At 41.7% G+C, this 22,287-nt stretch overlaps 1 protein-coding gene across 2 annotated transcripts; it reads left to right on the top strand.

The window, feature by feature from the left end:
* Positions 1-279: 279 nt before the first annotated feature.
* On the top strand, positions 280-22,059 carry LOC120438633. Of its 2 annotated transcripts, none has more exons than XM_039609058.1 (9): positions 280-427; positions 7,536-7,577; positions 7,687-7,962; positions 8,043-8,273; positions 8,369-8,602; positions 8,931-8,999; positions 20,496-20,525; positions 20,609-20,650; positions 21,250-22,059. In XM_039609058.1, exons 1-9 carry the CDS (start codon positions 373-375, stop codon positions 21,474-21,476), a joined length of 1,206 nt encoding a protein of 401 aa, XP_039464992.1. In that variant the 5' UTR covers positions 280-372; the 3' UTR covers positions 21,477-22,059. The 2 variants fall into 2 exon arrangements, with proteins under 2 accessions (XP_039464992.1, XP_039464991.1); XM_039609057.1 differs by having other exon boundaries at positions 8,037-8,273.
* Positions 22,060-22,287: the final 228 nt, after the last annotated feature.

Genomic DNA, 22,287 nt, shown 5'->3' with positions numbered 1-22,287 from the left:
GCTTTTCCGTGGTGACAGTGTCCATGCAGTGTTTGATGTAACCCAGCACTGCGGTTGTGTGAGTCTCTAGGTCGTCCTGTTCAGAGACACTCTGTGAGCGCAAAACAGTCCTGCAGCTGAGCCAGAGCTTCCTCAGAAAAGGTGTTACTGGTTCTGATGGTGGGCTTTGTCCTTTTCCTGAGTGTGTGTATGCTGGGACAATGATGAACTTTAGCTTGGTACATGATAACTACAGGCTGCGGCGCAGTAAAGTAAGCCCCGCCCTCACCAACCACACAGTGTGGCGGAGTTCAGCCAGTGAAACACTTCATGTGTTAAACTTGTTAAAGGGGAAGTGATGAAGCTGAAGGCGTCTCGCTGCTGCTCAGACTGATGTTCAGTCGTCATCCAGACACGATGAAGACTCCGTGTGTCTCTCTGCTCCTCGGTGAGTCAAACTCAGAGCTGCTGCTCATTTATTCATCAGCATTAAACTGAATGGAAGCTCTGCTACACACAGCCGGGAATGTGGGAAACTGTGATGCAGGACAGACACAGACACTAAATCCACACTGTGAAATCTAATTAGCTCCCAGAACTAAAAAAACTAATAAACTTGTTGCCTCAAAAAAACAGAGTAAAGCTTAAGATGATTATATTAGGACAACTTATTCATTAAGTGCACAGTTCTAAGAATAACTTGATGACTGTGTAACACTGATTGTTCACCCACTGACAAACATGTCAAGTTCTGCTACATTAAAGAACAACTTGTAGTTATATTAATATAACACTGTATGCAAATGTGATTCAAAGAGAATAATTAACAACACTTCTTGTAATGGTGTTTAAATCAGCCCAACTTTTATTTTGAAATGTAAAACAACAGCCAACATCCTGGACACTGTTCTGCTGAACAACAACAGTTATACTGTCATCATTGTTATAATCTTACAATGAAACAACGTCTCAGATTTAATTATTCTTATTATTAGTTTATTAAGTTTGTTTGTAGTTACATTACTTCTATAATCAAAATAAAATGTATTTATTGTTCAGTCTCCAGATCAAACAACACATTTGTTTTACATTCAAACACAGGAGCTGGTGTGTTGTAATATTTTAAGGATGCTTGTTTCCAGTCCAGGCATCACTGCCTGAATGACTGTCATGGATCGAGCTGATCCAAATGTAAGTGCAGCAGAAAGTCTTTAACTTACCTTCAGTACAGTGGCAGTGGATGTGGGCTGGAGATGCAATGACCTTTGACCTGCAGGTGACCATCTTCACTGACCAGTGACAGAGGACTCATCTCTCCTGGTGTCCTGCAAGCAAACAATCATATTTTTTAGCACACCAACTTATTTGCTTTTTTAAAACTTTTTATTTGCTATTGAACAGAACCCAATTTAGACAATCTCAGGCTCCACCCCCACCAGAGAGGTGACATTCAATTTCCCACTTGTCAGTCTGGATAGCTCTGACCACCACCCAACACACAATAATGTCATGAAAGCATATTTTAAAAAAGGGCTCTGCAAACATGGCCAATAACTTAATCTGATGATCTGCAGAATAATTTGGCCACAAAACAAATTTCACTGTTCAAAAACTTGCAGACTTCACTATATACAGTGCAGACAGTGTGGACCCTCTAAACTAAGTCTGTGGGATGTGATCTTTGAATAAATGCAGACCAAACTGTTGTTGTTTGTTACTTACACAGCATGTCTGTAGGATTAACTGGAGTCATCAGCAACAGCACAGAGCAGTCACATCTCAGGTCTAATAATAGAAGACAGGAAACCAAAGCATAAAGGAAACAGCAAGTAAAACAGTTTGATCTAAAGTATGATTAAAGTTCATCCTGATTAATATAAATGTGACAGCTACTAATATATTGTGGGAAGTAAACTGTAACCAAAATATTTCCCACTCAGCTGATGTCTTTCTGTCCAACAGCTCCTTTTCTAGACGTGTAAGAGTTTGATGTCATGTGAAAAGCTGCCACAAAGAATTAAAATAAATACAGAGGTTAAGAAGATGCAGTTCATATGTTATAAAAGTGGGCTGAAAACAAGCCCCGCCCCTAACAGCTGGGCTCTTATCTGGTATCTGCTCACGTTTCTGTTTCAAACAATCAACAGAAAACTTCACCGAGAGATTTTATATAATGTTTTTAAAGCTGTGGGTTAATTTTTAAGTAACATGAGCCCAGAGGCAGCAGCAATGCTAGGCTAACACTAGCTAGCTAGCAAGTTCATAAACCTGGAGCTAAACTGAGAGAAGGCACAAAAACAGTTTGAATAAGAGTAAACATTTACTCACTGAGTCAGTGTATCAGGTAAAGATCCACAGCAGTGACAACAATAATCTCTTGAGCTGAAGCTTCTCCAGGTTTGCTCAACATATTCCAGAAAAAGATGGCGGCACCATGAACACGCGGACTGATCTGTGAGAGGAGGAGGACGGTGGTGACGTGGCATTTTCAAACCATATAGTCTAAATTTCCAGCTTACTTAGTTTTTCTAATTTAAGACAACTCAAATAAACTGAGTTGATCAGCTCTTTGAATAAAAAGTACAGGTAACTTACCTAACCTGAGATCTAATAACAAGCTGATGAAAATTGAGTTCAGTCTACTTAATGTTTACCGTCGTTTAAGAACAGTTTACAAAAACAATGCCATCAGGTCATGAATTTAAATAAAAGCTTCGGACTTTAATACACATTAATAATTCTCCAGTACACCAGAGTGACTACACGCCAATAATTATGGTTAAACAAGCAGGAAAAGCATTTAAAAATACTGATTTCAGTGGTCTGGGACACTGTGTACATGAAAATGTGTATAAAACACAACACCTGGTGATTAAACCATAAACTAGTTTCATTAAAAAACATCCCTTTGACTACATTCAGTGTGGCAGCCTGACTGTGCCACTGTTATGTATGTGATTGGTCTTTAGAACAAATGTCACCGTTTCACAGACAAGACTACAGCCTTCCTGGAGGAGATTTCCTTTAAGGGAAAATAGGAATATTAATGTAAATACATGAAAAAGTACAAACTCCTCAGGAAATAGCATCTCTGTATTACTGCTGCCTCTTTTCACTCACCTTTAAAACCATCTGTGGGAGTGATGGGGGTAGGTACAGGTCTGTGAGTGGGTGGATTTTCAGTGCTGATTCTTCCATCCACCTTAAAGAGCTCAGCACAGGCCACAGAGAGCACCCTGTTCTGAATATGATGCTAATCCTACTAACTACATGTGACTTCCTGCTGACTTCCACTCGACTGGAAACCAGTGAGAAAACAACCAAATATGTCCAAAGAAAAAACTTGAATGCTGATCATAAACCCTGGAGAACTGCTGCTCAAGACCACTTCAACCTCCCTCCGTGATACTTTGACCTTGGCCTCTAGTCTCCTTCTCCATGGAGGCCACTGCTGCTTGTAGCCTCTCACTGATCTCTCCTGCCGTGGTGTAGATGAGCTGGTTGCAGTAGGTGGCGTCCGTAGAGCTGCATCCACATCATCTAGTAGATCTTCTGAGGGTACTTCACGTAGTCTTGGTAACTGTCTGTGTGTGTGTGTGTGTGTGTGTGTGTGTGTGCCGTACACACAAATATAGGTAGAAAAAATGGCCTGTATTTGCAGTAGCGGTTTTAGATACGGGCGACACGGGCGGTTGCCCGGGGCGGCATCGTGGTGGGGGCGGCATCACGGGCATCGGCAAAAAAAAAAAAAAAGCTCGTACTCATGCTGCCCCGACGGCAGCCAGCGCATATTGGGAATGTCATAGGCACCGATCGGTTTTCTATCGCCCATTTGCGGAGAGTAAGGGCGCCCTCCGTTTGCGAGGTGCGGCTGCTGCTTGCGGCACAGGGAGGAGAGGGCGAGGCGGCGGGGGCTTCTCTGGCTGGCTGGAGCAGCATCTAATAACCAACTCGCAAAATAAAACAAAATAAAAACAAAACAACAAACACGAAAACACCGGACATCATGATACAGACTTATAATTTGCACCAATGTTTTTTCGAAATTCTATACGCGAAAAGTGAGCGCGAGAGCCCTCGGTGCGCCTGCGCGCTGCTGAAGTCAAAGTAAACTTTATTGTCATCTCCGCTACATACAGTCCAGTATATAGAGAGACGAGACGACGAGGCTCCAGTTACAGCAGTGCAAATAAACGAACAATAAATATAGTAGAGTAAGAAAATAAATATACACTTTAGGACTCGGGGTAAAGGGATCAATAACAATTTAAAATTTATAATTTACAGTTTGATGATTTAAAGTCTCACACATAACCCGTCGAAAGGGGAGGGAGACCTGCTGCTTCCAAAGAGAGCACATTTCATTCATAATGTTGTAAATCCAAGCTCATTATGTATTCATGATTTGAATCCTGGGTTGTGTGAAATCTCAGAAATGCACCCTAGACAAAGTTAATCTTTGAACTAAGGTGTAGGTCTGTTAGATTATGTTGTGGTGATCCTCGGGTTGAGGGATGGGTGTTCATGCTGGAGTGCAAAATTAAAACCAATGGAAGATGGACAAGAAAAGTTCAAAGCTATCAGGTGCTCAGTTTAGAAAAAAGAGAAAAGAAGAGGAGAAGAAACGAACAAAAGATACAGGTAAGCAGATGTGTCATTGGATAATGGCAGGTCATCCTGAAACAATCAGAGTCAGAATACTTTATTAATCCCTAAGGAAATAATGTGGGTTACAGTTGCTCCAAGAAGAAATGGTAAAAATAGCAACAGTAACAAACTAAACTCCAAACAATACATTATGTTACAGATTTTAATATTAATTAGTCATTGTCAGTTGTTGATTTATCCTGTTCTCATTGTATGAAGAATTATGATGGCTGTTTGGTAGCTGTTTGCATACAATGCATACTCTCTCTCTCTTCATATATGTGTGTGGACAACAGTTTTATGTTAATGTACAATCCTTAACATGTTTTGTGTGTGTGTGTGTGTGTGTGTGTGTGTGTGTGTGTGGTGGTGGTGGTGGTGGTGGTGGGGGGGGGGCGCCAGAGAGAGTGTTCGCCCAGGGCGCCAAACAGGCTAGGACCGCCACTGTGTATTTGTATAGTGCTTTATTAGTCCCTAAGGACCCCAAAGCGCTTTACACATTCAGTCATCCACCCATTCACACACTGGTGATGGCAAGCTACATGTAGCCACAGCCACCTTGGGGCTGACAGAAGCGAGGCTGCCGGACACTGGCGCCACCGGGCCCTCTGACCACAGTGTTGGGAAGGTTACTTTTAAAATGTATTCCACTACAGAATACTGAATACATGCCCCAAAATGTATTCTGTAATGTATTCCGTTACGTTACTCAATGAGAGTAACGTATTCTGAATACTTTGGATTACTTAATATATTATCGTGCTGTTTACAACTACGTGAATGTACTATTGCTGTGATTTATTACTATTACTGAAGGTCCGCGGCTCCGAACCGTAGTAAAGGGACCTCTGGCTAATACGTCGGGTTCCGTGTCGGGCTCGTAGCCGAAAACTAGCTTTACTTTGTTGTGTGGGTCAACTTTGCTTGCTAGAGACAGAGAGAGGCGTTGAAAGGCTGCTCCAACGGAACTTATTTTTTCCGGAGGAAAACACGAACACAGTGTACAGTCCAGTCTTAATATCTTACTTACAACTGGGCTCGTCAGGCACTCTTCTTGGCTGCTGTGGTTATTATTATATTTACATGCTTCCATCTCCCGTTTTTGCTCCGTGACAGCTCGTACTTTTCCTTTCTCTCCCTCCCTCGCTCACAGACACATAACGTGTATGGTAGTCCATTCTCCCTGCAGCACGGACTACACCGCCCATGATGTTACATTCTGCATTCTGCCTTTTAGCTTAGCACAACAACAACAACAAAAAAGCGCTCTCTTACCCAGGAAACACGCAGAGAGAGAGCGTCACCCTGTAACCATGGCAACCGTAACGCTGCCGCCTGGAACAACAGAACGTAGCTGTCAAACAAACCCAAACAGTCCTGACCCGCGACAATATGAAACAGGAAAGTACCTCCGTGTATTCCATTTATTTCAACAAAGTAACTGTATTCTGAATACCACCTTTTTAAACGGTAACTGTAACGGAATACAGTTACTCATATTTTGTATTCTAAATACGTAACGGCGGTACATGTATTCAGGTACTCCCCAACACTGTCTGACCACCACCAGTAGGTAGTCGGTGAAGTGTCTTGCCCAAGGACATAATGACAAAGACTGTCGGAGCTGGGGATCGAACCGGCAACCTTCCGATTATAAGGCGAACTCCCAACTCTTGAGCCACGATTGCTCACTCATCTGTTCTCTGATTGGATTGTTAAATTTGTGATTGACATGACATTGACCAGTGAGCTGAAAGGAAGAAAAAGGAGCGAGGGAACTTGAGTGCAGAGTTTTACACGTAGTTTTTTGCTTTGTATCTGTAAACAGACCTTAACTAAAACATTGTAAGTTGTGCACATATTTTTCACACACACACATTCTCATCTATAGATGCACAAACAGAGTTTTCAGATATTTTGGTTTACAGGGTTACCAAACACTACTAGGCAGTCTGATTTACAAGTCCAAAATATTTATGAGCACAATTTGAACCAAACCCAAAATGCTGTTCTTCATGTGGGAACTCTGTCTGATCATTTGACGTAACAACGTGGTTTATGTCCTTTCTGACATAAAGCCTGGTTTATTTATTTTTCTCAGTGCCGTATAACCACCAGAAAGGATGGTTCCCACTATACATGTTCTGGTCAGGTGTCCCTACAATGTACCAAAGACAAGGACAGGTGTGTGTCTGTGTGTAATGATCATGTAAACCAGGTGTATTAAACTAAAGTTTAAAGAGGTCGTGTCAGAGACAATGTCTTGAAGCTAAAGTCCAGAGGATCAAACATAAACACACAGATACAGATATGTAGATGCAACATAGAAGTAAACACATATGTAAGACTGTTCATATGCATAATGCTCCATTTTAACATAATACAATGTGATGCATGTTCAAAGGGAGATAAATAAAAAGAGAAAGAACTTGAATTTCCTCTTTTCTGTTTCACACACTGACTGTGTCTCAGTGATACTGGTAACACATCTCAACCACAGTTTCCACTCTCCTGTGCTTTTGCACGTTTCTGCTCTGTGAGTAAACTGAGCTCCAGCTTGTGCTGCCAGGATTTTAACCCTGGCTGACTCAGAGCCTCACACACATGTGGAGGAGCTCACTGATGAGCTGGGAACCATATTTAGCTGTGATTATGTTGACTGTGGAGAAACTGCTTTAGTGTGTGGAGCCAAACATGGTGACGATGCTCAGAGTCAAAGCTGAGAAACTCGTCTCAGTGGTGGAAGGTCACCTCTTACAAGCTTCAGGTCCACGTTAGTCACATCAGCTGACTGCAGGTTGGAAAATCTGATTTGGTTGTTGGTTTGGATCTGACAGGGTCTGGGTCCAGACTGTGGTCTGCCTGTTTGTGACCTCTGACCTTTAGTGACCTCTGACCTCTTGTTGCAGGTGTGTGTGTGCTGCTGCTGTCTGCACCGACTGTTTCTGCAGGTGAGTTGATGAAGTGAAAACAATCAGTGAGACTCCAACAAGAACACAAATACATTTACTCGGTGTGCGTGTGTGTGTGTGTGTGTGTGTGTGTGTGTGTGTCCTCCAGTGTCTCTGTCTGTTGGTCCAAACCTTCAGCAGGTCTTCAGTGGATCTTTAGTGGATCTGAGTTGTGTTGATGATGGACAGACAGCTGATGGATGGACAGTGAAGAGGACCAGAGGAGGACTCACTGAGGACTGTGGAGCAGCTCCAGCCTTTGGGGGGCTTCTTGGTTCCTACTGTGTTGTGGATCTTTCTGCTCCCAGTGAAACCTTCTGGTGTGAGGACTCCTCTGGACAGCAGAGTGACAGAGTCTCCTTCAGTGTCCAATCAGACACTACAGGTGAGATGTTCCAGCTGTGTCTCTGTCTCTGTGTGACTCTGCTCTCATTAACTCTGTTTGTCTCTGCTGGTCAGTTAAAGGTGTCATCCTGGAGATCCCTGCACTTCCCGTGAGGACAGGAAGTGATGTCATTCTGCGCTGCAGACAGAGGAATGGTGCCACAGTCGCAGCTTATTTCTTCATCAAAGGAAGTTCTGTTGGTCATAAACCAAAGCACATCATCACTAACATCACGCAGGCTGATGAAGGTCTCTACTGGTGTTCTACTGATGAGGGTGGAAAGTCTCCTCAGAGCTCTCTGAGGGTCAGAGGTCAGAACACTGACATCACTTCCTGTTTAAAACCTGATGTAACATTGTGACCTGATAATAAACTGACTGAACCATCTTCATCATCTTTCCTGCAGATCCTCCCAAAATCATCCATCCTCCTCCTCACTGTCCTCCTCCTCCTCACTGTCCTCCTCCTCCAAGCACCTCCACAAACTTTGCTCCTCCCTTAAAAACTGCTCTTACTTGTCCTGCCTGTACTTCTCCTCCTCCTTCATCTCTCGTGGTCCCAGTTGTAGCAGGTCTGGCCTCCGTGGTTCTCCTGGTTCTGGTTCTGGGTGGAGTTCTGTTCCTCTGCAGTAAACTAAAAGGTGATAAACCTGCACAGAAGTAAAAGTCTTGTTCCTTTATCGCTTAAAGCTGACGAGAGCAGCCGCGCTCCCATCAACTCCTTTAAAACCTGCTGCAGGATGAGTTGGAACAATAATGTTTGTGCGTTTGAAAACAGAGGAGTTGTGTTTACACATCACACATTCAGCTGGTCCCAGGTTTCCTTCCACTCATGTGTCTGCAGGAACAACAAGTTCACAGCACTTCCTACTGTCTAACAAACACCATCACGCTGTCAGCACCAACCATCACATGAGTTTGATGTGCACCATTACTCCTCCTGTGCTGATGTTTCTCTGTGTGATGTAGGAGGTCGGGGAGCAGACCTGTGGAGCTGTGGAGGTGACGGCTGTCTGAGACGGAGCGTCTGCCTCTGCTGTGAGTCTCCTTCATGTTTCTCCACATATTTTATCTGTGTTTTGAAGCGAGATCGATCAACTGTAGACCAGACAACAAACGACGGAGGCCCAGAAAAGTACAATCAAACGATGAGTTTATTGACAACGGAGAACAACCGTCAGCATATGGCTTATTTGCTCTGACAAAAATACACTGAGTTCTGGTTTTATAGCATAGAGGATCACACCCCCACATACACGTCAATACAGGTCAAAAATACATTATGTCCAGTCATTGTTTACAGACAAGGGTACATCTTGTACATCTCTAATAACTATAAACAGACATATAACTTCTCTTTTTGATAACACCTTCCTTTTAAGGTAATAACTTCAAGCTTCAGGGCCTCTAAGGGCTAATAATGGACCCTCGTCCTCAATCACTAAGTAGACTAAATTGGCGCAGGTCTCAAATAAGAAGCAGAAGACACTTGGGCCTTCGCTCAGGCCTGCTACTAGATTTATGTGTATTGTAAGCATGCATGCAATTAACCTGCTATGTTCTCATCTTCCCTCAACATGTATCACCTGGACACTCTCACCAGTGAAGCTTAAAACCCTCTTGGATAGAACATCAACTCTAAACATGCACAGTTATGCATTGTGTATAGAATGAACTCAACCTGTGAATAGAATGAATGTGATGACAAACATATTCAATGCAATATGAACCCTGTAAACAATATTACTGATAAAATAATACTGTAGAACATGTTATTAATGCATTTATCATAAGGCAGAGTATATGGCAGCAATAAAAGAATCTCTAAATCCCAACATTCCTCTTTTGACATTCCATCAAGGAATGTCACCATACCTCATGTTGTATCACTCCCTGCCCCACTCTAGGGGTTCTAAGTTCATCTGGTAGATGCCCTCAACCCAGCCAGGGTTAGGAACCCTCGCCATTACTTTTACCAACAATCCTCTGACACAAGGAATGATACAACAACTAGCGATGACCAGTATTCCCAAAAGTACAGTCAAAGAAAACATCACTGACATAGCCACACCTTTCCATTGTCCAGACACAGATGTCATCCAGTACGCCAGCAGATTTTCGATACCTGAGTGTTCATGCATAGTTTTAGACAAAGTTTTCAAGCCCTCCAGAGCTCGGGTTACTGAGCCATCTGGGGCAGTATTATTGGGGATAAAAGTGCAGCACATGTCTCCGAATATGGCGCACACACCTCCCTTCTCATGTTAAGGGCCATTCGATTTCCCATCAGCAAACTCAGACCCAATTGTTCTGCGAACCCCTTCATGGCGTCCCTGGTTAGGTTAGAGAGTCTCAGCAGGTTGCAATGAACATAGTTAATGCGATCAACATTCTTGTTAGGTGTCACCCAAAGAAATATACTTTCAAATCCTACAGCTACCAGATTTACCAGCTTGTACTGCCTGAACTCCCTGGGCACTCCAATAGAGTCTATCCAGGTCGGAGAGTTTAACCTAGGGTCATATGCATGTGTACCCTGGGTCCCTCTTTCGGCCAAAATATGTCTCTTACCTCTGGCGGCTAAGGTACGTGTGTTGTGTTGTGGAATAGCCTTAGGCTTCAGTCTAGAGTAATCTGTCGTCAGAAGTAATCTCTCTTTTGGTTCCTGTTCCTTTTGAGCTACTGTTCCCAAAGTTACCATCTGATCAGTCAGAATGGTGATTAAGCTTTCTGCGAGCGGCTTAGACTTTGCATCAACTAAATTTACCCTAAGCATATCATGGGGTGATTGCAGACCCATACCTCATACACTCTCCAGCTACTACTAGCTCCTGTACACTTAATAACGTCACACAAATCAAATGTGAATGAGCGGGTAGACCCTTTAACATAATTCAACTCTATGCCATTATTCATGCTGAGACACTCATCACCTTTACCTGACACCTCGCGCTTTTGTCTTTTTTTTTTTTACCGATCCTGTTTTAGCAACTACAGTCTCAGGAAGTGCTGGGCTGGACTGGCCTCCGTGTTCAGACAAGTGGTCCAGAGTGCCCTGCAAAATATAGACAATAAACAACACAGCCATAGTTAATATCATTGCATACAATAAACATGTAGTTGTAAGGAACATTCTAATCAGTTTTCTCATTACGTGTCTCTGACTCGTGTGTTTGCATCATGTTATATAAACTTTATATCCTGGAATGAAACTCCCCTGCTTTTGTGGAGTCCTCAACTTGTCACCGCTCCTTTCTGCTGGCGTGGCGACCTTCTGCGCTGCTCCTCTTCTCTCTTCGGCCTCCCAGGTAGACTACTGGTTGGCCCGTTGCACAGGTGAGAGGATTTATTTTGCCTCTGCTCGTTATCGTTGACACCTGTGTTAGTTAAAGACGAGTTTTCCTCTAGCAAGCTCTCATGTGCTGGTACACACTGCGACCAATGATACCAGGTATCGCCTTTCCCTTTAGTTGACCTGCTATAGTTGTTCTGGCAACGACCTCATAAGACCAGTCCAGCGTGGCTCCTTCCACTGCTGGAGCTCCTCGTGGGCTCAAATTCAGTTCCTTGTTTGCAGACTATAGCATAGCCTGCTTTCGATCCTTCTTCATCACGATGACAGCAGCCATCTATGAACCAATCCTCAGCTCCAGGGATAGGTTCTGCTTTTAAATCTTCCCTGACTTTCCCTTCAACTTCTGCTTTCTTAGTACAATCATGAGGTTCTCCTGATCCCATTAAATCTGCCATATTGATTCCTTCATGTGTAAATGTCAGATTTGGAGCATCTAAAACTTTACTCAGTCTCTGTTGTGCTAATGATGTCATAGTTGAACGCCTGCGAGTTCACATATGCCACCACACTATGTGTAGTCAGAACTTTTAGTGGGTGTTCTCTCACTACATGTGCTGTTTTCTATATTATTTTGGCAACCCCTGCTGCATGCTGTGCGCATATAGGGTGCCTTGCTTCTGTTGGACTCAACCTTATGCTGACATAGATAAGTACCTGTCTTTCTTTATTCAATCATCTTCTGGGGGTGAGACACCTCTGCACAGCTCAAACGCCAGTTGCAAGAGCTCTCTAACATTAGAATCATCAACTGTGACTTATATGGTGTTATTTCGGTACTTTACACGTCACACAGGCTTGAACGTTGTTTATATGGGGAGTTCCTCTTTTTTGTGTCTATATCTATTAATATGCCTTGTGCACTAAAACTTCCTGTTTTTCAGTCTGGCTGAGCACTTGTTTGTGAGTCAAAGGTGGCCTTGCTCTACAAGCCTTCATTATTAAAGTACATAAAACAGGATAATGAGCAGATACACATTAAAAATATTTCTTTTATTCCTAACACCAGTCCCCCTTTTTCATTTTTCACTTGAGAAATGAACTAATTCCTAATTTATCACATTAAGTTTACTTCAATACAATTCAATTGAATTTTATTTATATAGCGCTAAATCACAACAAAAATTGGCTCCAGGCGCTTCATAGATACAGAGAAAAACCCAACAATCTTGTGACCCCTATGAGCAAGCACTTTGGCAACAGTGGGAAGGAAAACTCCTTTAACAGGAAGAAACCTCCGCCAGAACCCCGCTCAGGTACAGGCAGCCATCTGCTGCGACCGTCGGCGTGAGCCAACAGAGGCTTTGAAGAGAGAGACCTAATATTTAATAATCCACATTTCACTGTTTTATTCTTCGGTTCAGATGTGGATTCTGTATTGTTCTTGCTTTGTTACTATTGATGTTTAAGTTGTTTTATTGCTAGATTTGGTTTGTTGCTGTCTGTTTGGGAGCTGACATAGTCTCTATGGATAAGGGTGTTTGGCAGGGTAGCATCAGGAGAAAGCTCCAGAGAGCATGTTCCCTGTTAAAGCTAAAATATAACAAAAGAAATTATGCTAAACAAACAAAACCTTTCAATTCCCCAACCCTATCTGTCTCCTCAACGGGTTGTATGTTTTCAATGTTTAAAATAAATCAAACAAATAACTTAAGCTGTGTGACGGCACCTTGCATTTACGCCAGGCTGTGAGCTGCCCTAAATCTACTTGCTACACCCCTTTCACCTAGTTTAATTTTTTTCAATCCTAATTTAAACTATTCCTGACTTCCCTCAGTGCACACTATAAAGTGTAAAAGATACAATTAGCTTTCTCCTGGTAAAGGTCCTAAATTATTTTCTCGACCTTTGGAAACATCCTCTATCGAGTTAACCCATTTCATTTTTCAAACTTAGGCCTGATTTCTTCGCCCCTTTAACGGGTAGCGCATATCCGGTCTGAACACTGTGTTTGGGCAATTTACTTAATTGTTGCAGGATTTCTATGTTATGTAAAGTTCCTCTCATCCCTTTTATGCTTCCATTATAACCTGTGTCTAACAAGCTTTTGATCTTCTTTATAATATAAACAACTAGGTGTCTCTGTGCTCTGTTCTTCTCCTTTCTCTGGTTGGTTCCGTTCGATCTCAGGCTTCCAGGATTCTCGCCACCCCTGTGGTCGCTGTGGTCCTGAAATCTTCTCCTGTAAAGGATAGAAAACAAACAGCCTCTCTCTGCTACACCTCACTAATCTACTGTGTTCATCTAAGGTTCCTTTAATCATTCAAAGTTGTTTCACCATATCATGTTCTGGGCTCTGTCCTTTATATTAACTTTACTTAATCTCCATGCCCTTCATGTGTGTGAGCAACACTTTTAGTTTTATTAAACACGCCCAGGGTAAGATATAAACCATCACCATCTGAGCATAGAAACAGATCAAAAAGAACCACAAAACAATTTCTATATCTAAATTATCAAAAACCCCAAACGTCATAAAACGATCCTAAAACCCATTTCAAATTAAACCTTAAATCCTATAACTCCCCCCTTTTGTGACACATCTTATGTGTTACAAACTCAAAATCCTTCACTTGAGCTTAGGAAATTAAAAGAAAACGGTTAGTCATATCATATTAGATATTCATGCTCCGGCCCTTCAAACCTGTGTTTAAGGAATGAAATCAAATTAATCATTATGTCAAATCTTTTCTTGGCTCCATCCACAGCCTGCATCCTTGGAACTTCCTAGAAACAAAAACCTGTATGTTAACCAGAACTTCACATTTCATCCTCAGTTTTTCCCCACTTATGATCCAATCTGTGTTATAAGAAAGAAAACTTAAAACAGAAAAGTTATCAGTCATGTGTCTAACCTTAGTCCAGTCTTTATCTCAGTGTCCAGTCGGTCCAACCTATGGTCTGCCTCGTCCGTCCAGTCACCATCCATTTACACACATTCACTCACATGCATTAACATCAGGTATTGCTGACAGTGGAGACTATCTCGCAAATATTCAGTCTTCACTCTCAGCAACATCAACTCATTTATTTGTTTTACTTTGTTTTTAAGAAAATAGTTCTTTCTGCTTTTAGACTGGATTGGCTCGCGGCAATCCTTTTAGACAGAGACTTAGCCTTCTCCTCTGCCTATTGTAATCTGGAGAAGGTCACCGAGAATTTTCAGCGCTGTTATCCACTCTTTTGCAGGCCTGCTTAGAACAAAAATGAGAAGAAGAGAGCTGATTATTAGCTCATCAAAACACAAAACAAAATCACCTGACAGGTTTTTCTAAGTGCACTGTTACAAAAATGATGGACCCCCTTAGACATGTGCATGTTTGATAAAACTCCCTCTATTAAAATAAGAAAACAACACAAATCTAACCGATAAAAGTAACCCATCACTACAACAACAACCTCAACAATCTTAAACACAGAACATTTTGCCACAAGTTCTTCAGGGTCCTGACACTCTCAGATCAACTTAACATAATTTCACCTGCTCAAAACACAGAAAATCTCGTTAAACACCACACAACTTGCACACCATCAACACTAAATTCTAAATTTTCTCTTCTGAAAACTTACTACACACTAAGCGAGTTGGACAACATGATAAACAGACTCCTATGCTAAACCTGCTATCTGATCTTCATGAGCTCTTTTGTATTCTAAGGCTAATGCATTTTCTATTTGTGTGTGTGATATTGTGTATATGTTTCTTTTCGTGGTTTTTCAGACTCCCTCACAAGGTTCCACTTAAACAGTCAGTTTTTCTCTTTCCCAAATTTGATCTCCCTCCTTAAATAACAACATTCCTTGTCCTCAGCCAGAAGTTAGAGCTTGATTTTCAGGTTCAGGGAACAATTCACCCTGAAAGACAGTGAGTGTCTCCCCTCTTTGGCTCATCACTCGTCATTGTTAATGACGTTTCCCCCTCTGCCCCAGCGGCTTTACCCTTGTAGTCCCGTCTCCTCCAGTGAGTCCAAGCTCACTTAGGGACCTAGGTTCAAGCAATCGTGACTGCGCCTTGCCTTAGGTTGTCCCAGGGTTTCGAGGTGGGATCTTACCCGTCATGGGCTGTCCAGCCTTCCATGCTTCGCCTGATCACGGGGCCAAGTGGGCACGGGTGCTATGAGGGAGGGGACACACTGACTCTGGAAATCAAAGGAGTGTAAGCTGCTTTCTTCATTTCATCAGTATATTATGCTATCTCACTTCTTGATTATTCCCAACATTTCACCTGTAACAATTTGTGTACGTGTGTTTTCTATTCATTAATGTAATTGTTAGTTCATGTATTTATTTTCTCAGTCTTTCTTTTTCTAAAACATGTAATTAATATATTTTATTACTTTTTCTTAAGACATTCAGTCTCTAATTGCTCTGTTTTCATGCTGCAACGTCTCTCCCCAGCTATAATCAGACTTCCTGTTTGACGCACACACACTCTCTCAGGCCTCCTCTATTCACGCACTCCCCTATGAGTTATTATTACTTATTTATTATTTTGTACAAATCACACAGAATCATTCAAATCAAGTACTCACAACATTCCCACACTTAGCAGCACTCAAAATACGCTTTCCTAAGAGTATTTTATCAAACATGCTTGCTTAGAATCAGAAAGAGCAAGTAGACAACACTCAGTGCGTCTGTCCTCTTAAAAAAGAGAAATAAACACATATGGGACAATTCTCCCATCTTAGACAAAATGTGACCTTAAATGTCCGTTTCAAGTCATGTTCTTCTCTACACACGACTCTTGGCCTCCAGGGCATAAAACTTTAAACCTAAGTTTTTACTTTTACCAGAACTAGTACTTTACCAGAACCCTCATACGTCCAATAAGACTGCTATATGTGCAATTCTTTCTTTGACAAAGTTGTATCTTGTATTTTCTTACTCAGCTGTATATAGTATTGGTATTCTATTTTATTCTATTCTACTTTATTTTATTGCATTCCAGTGTTTTCTAATTTCTGCTGCATAACTTTGCACTTTTGCTTTAACAAAACAAATTTCCCAGCTGTGGGACTAATAAAGGTCATCTTTATCTTTAACTAGCCCTAACCTAAATCCTGTCTCATCCACTGCTGAAATTCTAGTTCAATGAACACGTGTGTTGCAGTTTTAAAATTAAAAGAGGAAGTAACTCACACCCAAGTACTGTGTGTGTGTTAATGTCTGTGTCCCTTTAAATGAAAAAGGTGAACACATGTGGTGAGTTTTCCTCAATTTACACAAAATATGACATGAAATATCCTTTTCTAATTCCTGTTCTTCTTTAAACACCATGAATGACCTCCAGGTCATAACCTTTGGACTTATAACTCTGATATAAGTCCACACAGCGCACCAAGCACAGAGAAAATTCAACCTCAGTGCTTCAGAATTCTAAAAACTCAGAAACTGTTTCTGTCATTTATCTGCCCAAGAACTTCATCATATGGACCTCGCTGGGTCCAGTAATCTTCAGCACACGTATCTCACTGCAGCCAGTGAAGATTTAAAAACAGTTTATTGTCTCAGTTTACCCAGTATTAACTTATCAGGTGGACCGCAGCTGATCCATACATCTCAACACAATTGTGTGTTCACCTTTACACAACTTATTCTTTACTTGTATCACAACACATCTAGTAATATCATCAGAATTACTTCAACATGGTAAACATTGATTTTCCTTTTGAATCAACTTACCCTTAAAACTCAAGATCACAGCTGACTCGATTCTCTGAAATCCTGAGTCAGTTAAAACACCTTGCTCAACTCACGGTGTTCTTTTCTCGGACCCCTTCGTCCGAGCTCACTCTTTTACCCCGGCATCTCCCCAGATTGTTACGAGATCTTCATAAACCCAAAAGTAAGCATATTATTTCCCTAATCAAAAGTGAAGCCGTTCCTCACACAGTAATTCTTCATCCAACAGCCTTTGTGTTTTGAAACTAAAAAGAGGAAGGAACAGGGCCCAATTTTAAACTGTGCATGTTGTCACTGAACAACACACACCAGACACAGACCCAGGGCAATTCTTCCTGGATCATTTATCAACGTTCGAACAAACACAGTCAGCATTGATTATTTTCTGGACCTCAGCAGATCCACCAAAATTCATATAAATATATCAGCCATTAACCAATTTATTTCTTTTCCTCAGACCACACCGGATCTGTTACTTCAGCACAATAAACACTGATTTTCCTTCAAAATCAGTTTACCAAGAGCCACAAAACCATTTCTGACTCGATTTTCTGAACTTCTGTGTCACTTAAACATCCTGACAGCACCAGGTGTTTTCTGTCGGACTTCCTCGTCCGAACTTAATCCTTTCACTTACAAATAAGCGTCTCCCAAAATGATCCTCTTGATCATTAGCTATTCACCGAGCCCAAAACTCTCGGCAACACCACCTGACATATGCCCATCGCTGAGCTCCTCTTTGAAGTCTCAAAGAGGTACAGGAGTTTGACACTTATTAAACCATAAGCTGACCAATAACTCTTATATTCTTCTATTCTTAAACATGCATTGGTCTCTTTTTCTTTTACCATGAAATACCATATAACCTTTTAACTCAGTACTGTCTGTTTCTCAAAGTTTCATTATCCTTGCTTCAAAGCTTCTCATTACTTCCAAGTTACTCATTCATTACTTCTGACGTTTTACTTTATTCTCGAGAATTCAGTTTTACCCTACTGCACCAATTTAGTAGTTAAGATCATCTACTCAGCGAACAGATAATTTAGAATTCAGTCAATTTGCACAAATTTGCTTATTGAACAGGTTTGTGCGCACTTCTTTAATCTTTTTAGACCGGTCCTCTGTTCGCCTCATATCAGATCCAACCTTCGGCCACATTAGTTCTCTCTGATTTAATCTAGAAACTTCACGGTCTGCCATACACAGAATCTCTTTTCCTTTTCTTTAACAAGAGATACTCAAAAATTCTGCAAATTCTCTCCACTCAGGAGGAGGCTCACAGCTTTATTTATTACTCTGTTTCTGGTTGGATTAAAATAACTCTTATATTAGAATCACCCTGTCCAGTGATACTGTATTTCAAAATCACCAAAGGCACGCTCACAAAACAGGAAAATGCTTCAGCAGCCTTAATGGGATCCCCGTGGGCCTCTCACTGTCTATTTCAAGCACCTATAATGAAACAACGGCACAATGAGCATGCCTTTTATCTACCCTCATTTAATCAATGTATCTATTCTTTGTTAAAATTAAAAGGGAAGTGACCGCACCCAAATTTTAACTGCGCACTTTTCCCCAGCAAAAAGAACGGAAAAGAGACTTTTACAGCCCCTCTCACACACAGCCTGCAGCCGGCTGGCACTTAAATCATTGCAGAGAGTTTCTTACGTCACGGTTTCCAGCTGTATGAGTGGGTCCCTACAACCCGGATATACACACCGCTGCTCGTCTTTAAGAGACGCCAACAGGTCTGCAAATTCTCCAGGAATATCAACAAAACACAGCTTTTCTCGCCCACGGCGGTCCACAAAATTTTCACTGACCACGGCGGGTCCACAAATGCATAGGTAATACTTTTTAATCGTCTCTCATAGCTCACAGTATTTATTCTCAGAGTTACTTCAACACAACAGACCTTAGTTTCACTTTACTGCTCGGCTGGCTTTACTGCAAAACCTCAAGCTTACGGCTGACCTGAGTTTCTCTTAAATCATATATCAACTTCCTCGGACTCTTGCGTCCGGTATTTTACTCTTTTTCTCACAATTAAGTGTCTCCCTAACAATGATCCTCTGCGATCACCAGGGCTATATCTGAGGCCACAAAATCTCAGTGGGGCCCTTCCCCCAGTTTAATACCCAGGAAACGTCTTTCCCAGGGGTGGAGTTCTTCAGCTCCGTGACTTTTAAACACTTATAATCTCTTTATTCCTCTCTATTTCCTTAAAACAACATCTCTAGTTACTTTTAGCTCAGTACTGCTTTTTCCGAGCGACCGTGAACACAACACAAATTACTTTTAGCTCAGTACTGCTTTTTCCGAGCGACCGTGAACACAACACACTCTTAAGTTTCACTTTCGTTGCAACAAAGGTTTTCGTTTCAAACAAAACTCAAAACAGAGATCAACGGATGACCACTTGACTACATATTCTAGAATTATAATCCACTACAGCACAATTTCAGTTTAAGAGGTTTGTGCCTTACCTTTTGCGGGCCCAATAGTCAAGCGATCACCGTGGCGCTGCCGTTCGATCACCTGATCTGGCCGACCTCCGCCTCGACAACAAACACCTGTAATTCTTTCTGCTGATCTTTAGTTGCCCTGCATCCTCCACCAAATGAAGCGAGATCGATCAACTGTAGACCAGACAACAAACGACGGAGGCCCAGAAAAGTACAATCAAACGATGAGTTTATTGACAACGGAGAACAACCGTCAGCATATGGCTTATTTGCTCTGACAAAATACACTGAGTTCTGGTTTTATAGCATAGAGGATCACACCCCACATACACGTCAATACAGGTCAAAAATACATTATGTCCAGTCATTGTTTACAGACAAGGGTACATCTTGTACATCTCTAATAACTATAAACAGACATATAACTTCTCTTTTTGATAACACCTTCCTTTTAAGGTAATAACTTCAAGCTTCAGGGCCTCTAAGGGCTAATAATGGACCCTCGTCCTCAATCACTAAGTAGACTAAATTGGCGCAGGTCTCAAATAAGAAGCAGAAGACACTTGGGCCTTCGCTCAGGCCTGCTACTAGATTTATGTGTATTGTAAGCATGCATGCAATTAACCTGCTATGTTCTCATCTTCCCTCAACATGTATCACCTGGACACTCTCACCAGTGAAGCTTAAAACCCTCTTGGATAGAACATCAACTCTAAACATGCACAGTTATGCATTGTGTATAGAATGAACTCAACCTGTGAATAGAATGAATGTGATGACAAACATATTCAATGCAATATGAACCCTGTAAACAATATTACTGATAAAATAATACTGTAGAACATGTTATTAATGCATTTATCATAAGGCAGAGTATATGGCAGCAATAAAAGAATCTCTAAATCCCAACAGTTTCCACCACTGGAGGGCGCTGTGGGTTATTGATGTGTGGGAACAGTAACCAATCACTGCAGTCTAAATGCTTCTCTTTGGTCATGTGACCATTTGATCTTTGATCAGTGTGTTCTTCAGTTTCAGGCGTGTTTCTGCTGACTGCTGCAGGTGAGCTGATGTTCCTACACCTGTCTGTCCTCATCATGACCTCTGACCTTTGGTGACCTTTAGTGACCTCTGTCCTGTTGCAGGTGTGTGTGTGCTGCTGCTGTCTGCTCTGACCGTTTCTGCAGGTGAGTTGACGGTAACAGGAACTCTGAGGTGATGTAGGTGCTCTGTGCTCGCTGCTCCATCATTATTTCATCATCGTCGTCGTCTTCTTCTTCAGCTTAGTTTTTCCTGCCTTAAGAGCTGCTGTTTTATCATTCTTTTCTATCAGCTTTTTAACATTTCTTTCTGACTGTAGAAACTTTTAATTAGTTTTTATTGTAACAAATTTTTCAAAGTTTATGAAACTCTGAGGGGAATTCAGTCTCTTGGTGTGTCCACACTCACTCAAAGGTCCTCCAACACTAAGAAAAAAACCTGGCTTCCACATGAGGAACTACAAAAGACCATAAATCCACAGTTCTAACAATGTAACCTTGGCCTGCAACACCCACAGGTTTGGGTCAGATCTGACCCACAAACATGTACACCTGAGGGTCAAAGGTCAGAGCTGTAGATACAAGGCTGGCCTTTAGTGCAAATTTACTTACAGCAAGATGCCCAAGGCTCTGTGAGGTTATAACAGGCAGCTCTATGTCTACAGTATGCAGGATTCAAAGTACTGCATGGAGTAATTTGAGTCCTTCTGACCTTCTGACTCCTCCTCTGTGTCCTCCTCTTTCAGGTCCTCCTACTCCATGTGAGTCTGTGCTCAGACTCATCTGCCATCTAGTGGTTCTCTGTCCGTATTGCATCTCCACTGGTCTGCTGCTGTACATCTGCTGCAGCAGCAGGACGCCGAACAAACTGGCCATCTCCATGGAGATGACAAAGCGTGATGTAGGAGGTCAGGGACTGGCTGAAGATGGTGATGATGTCACTGCTGATGTCACCACTGAGCATGCCTTCTGAGCTGCAGACTGTGTGTCAGGGTACCAGCATCTGCAGTATTTCTGTATCTTAGTTCCTCTTTTGCTGTATTGGAGAAAAGTTCTAGTGTTTACTGTCAGTGTGGATTAGTTAGGTTTGAGTTTATCGCTTCATCCCTGTTTCCTGTGTAAGTCTGTCCTCTGTGCATGTCTCCTCTGTCTGTATTGTGCCTCCTGTACATTCTCTCCAGTCCATCATGTGCGTCTCTTCCCGTTGTCTTCCAAGTCCATCTAGTTCTTCCCTCCAGTCTCCTGTGTCATGTTGTGTGAATTAGTGTTTCCTGTTTTACTTTGACAGTGTCACGTCGTGTGTTCAGTGTGTGTAGTTTTGCTTCCTGTGTGTCGTCAGCTCCACTCTCCCTAATTACCCTTGTGTGCTTATGTTGTGTCTGTTTTCCTCTGTGTCTCTCACATCATGGTAGTTCATCCCGGTCTCATGGTCCAGTTTTCCTTGTTTTTTGCTTTATTTCCCCAGTTTAGTCAGTTTCAGTTTCAGTTTCAGTTTTCAGTTTTCAGTTTTATTTGTCATATGCAAGTTAGCACAGGGTCAACATCGCAATGAAATGTGTTTGACGAGCAGCGGTCTCTCAGCAGCATGATACAGTAGGAAAAAATATAATAAAATATAATATAATAAAATAAAATAACAAATAGAAAAATAGTAAAGAACAAAATATTAGAGAGACATGGTAAAAGAGAAAAGATGACTAAATATATATGTATCTATAAATATAAATATATGTACACTAGTGATTAAATAAGAAAATCTTGAAAAGAAATATGACGGGAGGGCA

The sequence above is a fragment of the Oreochromis aureus genome, linkage group 3, assembly GCF_013358895.1.
Source record: "Oreochromis aureus strain Israel breed Guangdong linkage group 3, ZZ_aureus, whole genome shotgun sequence".
Classification (NCBI taxonomy): Eukaryota; Metazoa; Chordata; class Actinopteri; order Cichliformes; family Cichlidae; genus Oreochromis; species Oreochromis aureus.
Note: the sequence above shows the minus strand (reverse complement) of the source record. Positions and strands in the feature narration are given on the sequence as shown.

Coding starts and splice junctions, on each gene's coding strand:
- LOC120438633 (XM_039609057.1), top strand. CDS start 373: ATGTTCAGTCGTCATCCAGACACGATGAAGACTCCGTGTGTCTCTCTG. Junction 8,603..8,930: donor CCTCTGCAGTAAACTAAAAG/GTGATAAACCTG, acceptor TGTGTGATGTAG/GAGGTCGGGGAGCAGACCTG. Junction 20,526..20,608: donor GTTTCTGCTGACTGCTGCAG/GTGAGCTGATGT, acceptor GTCCTGTTGCAG/GTGTGTGTGTGCTGCTGCTG.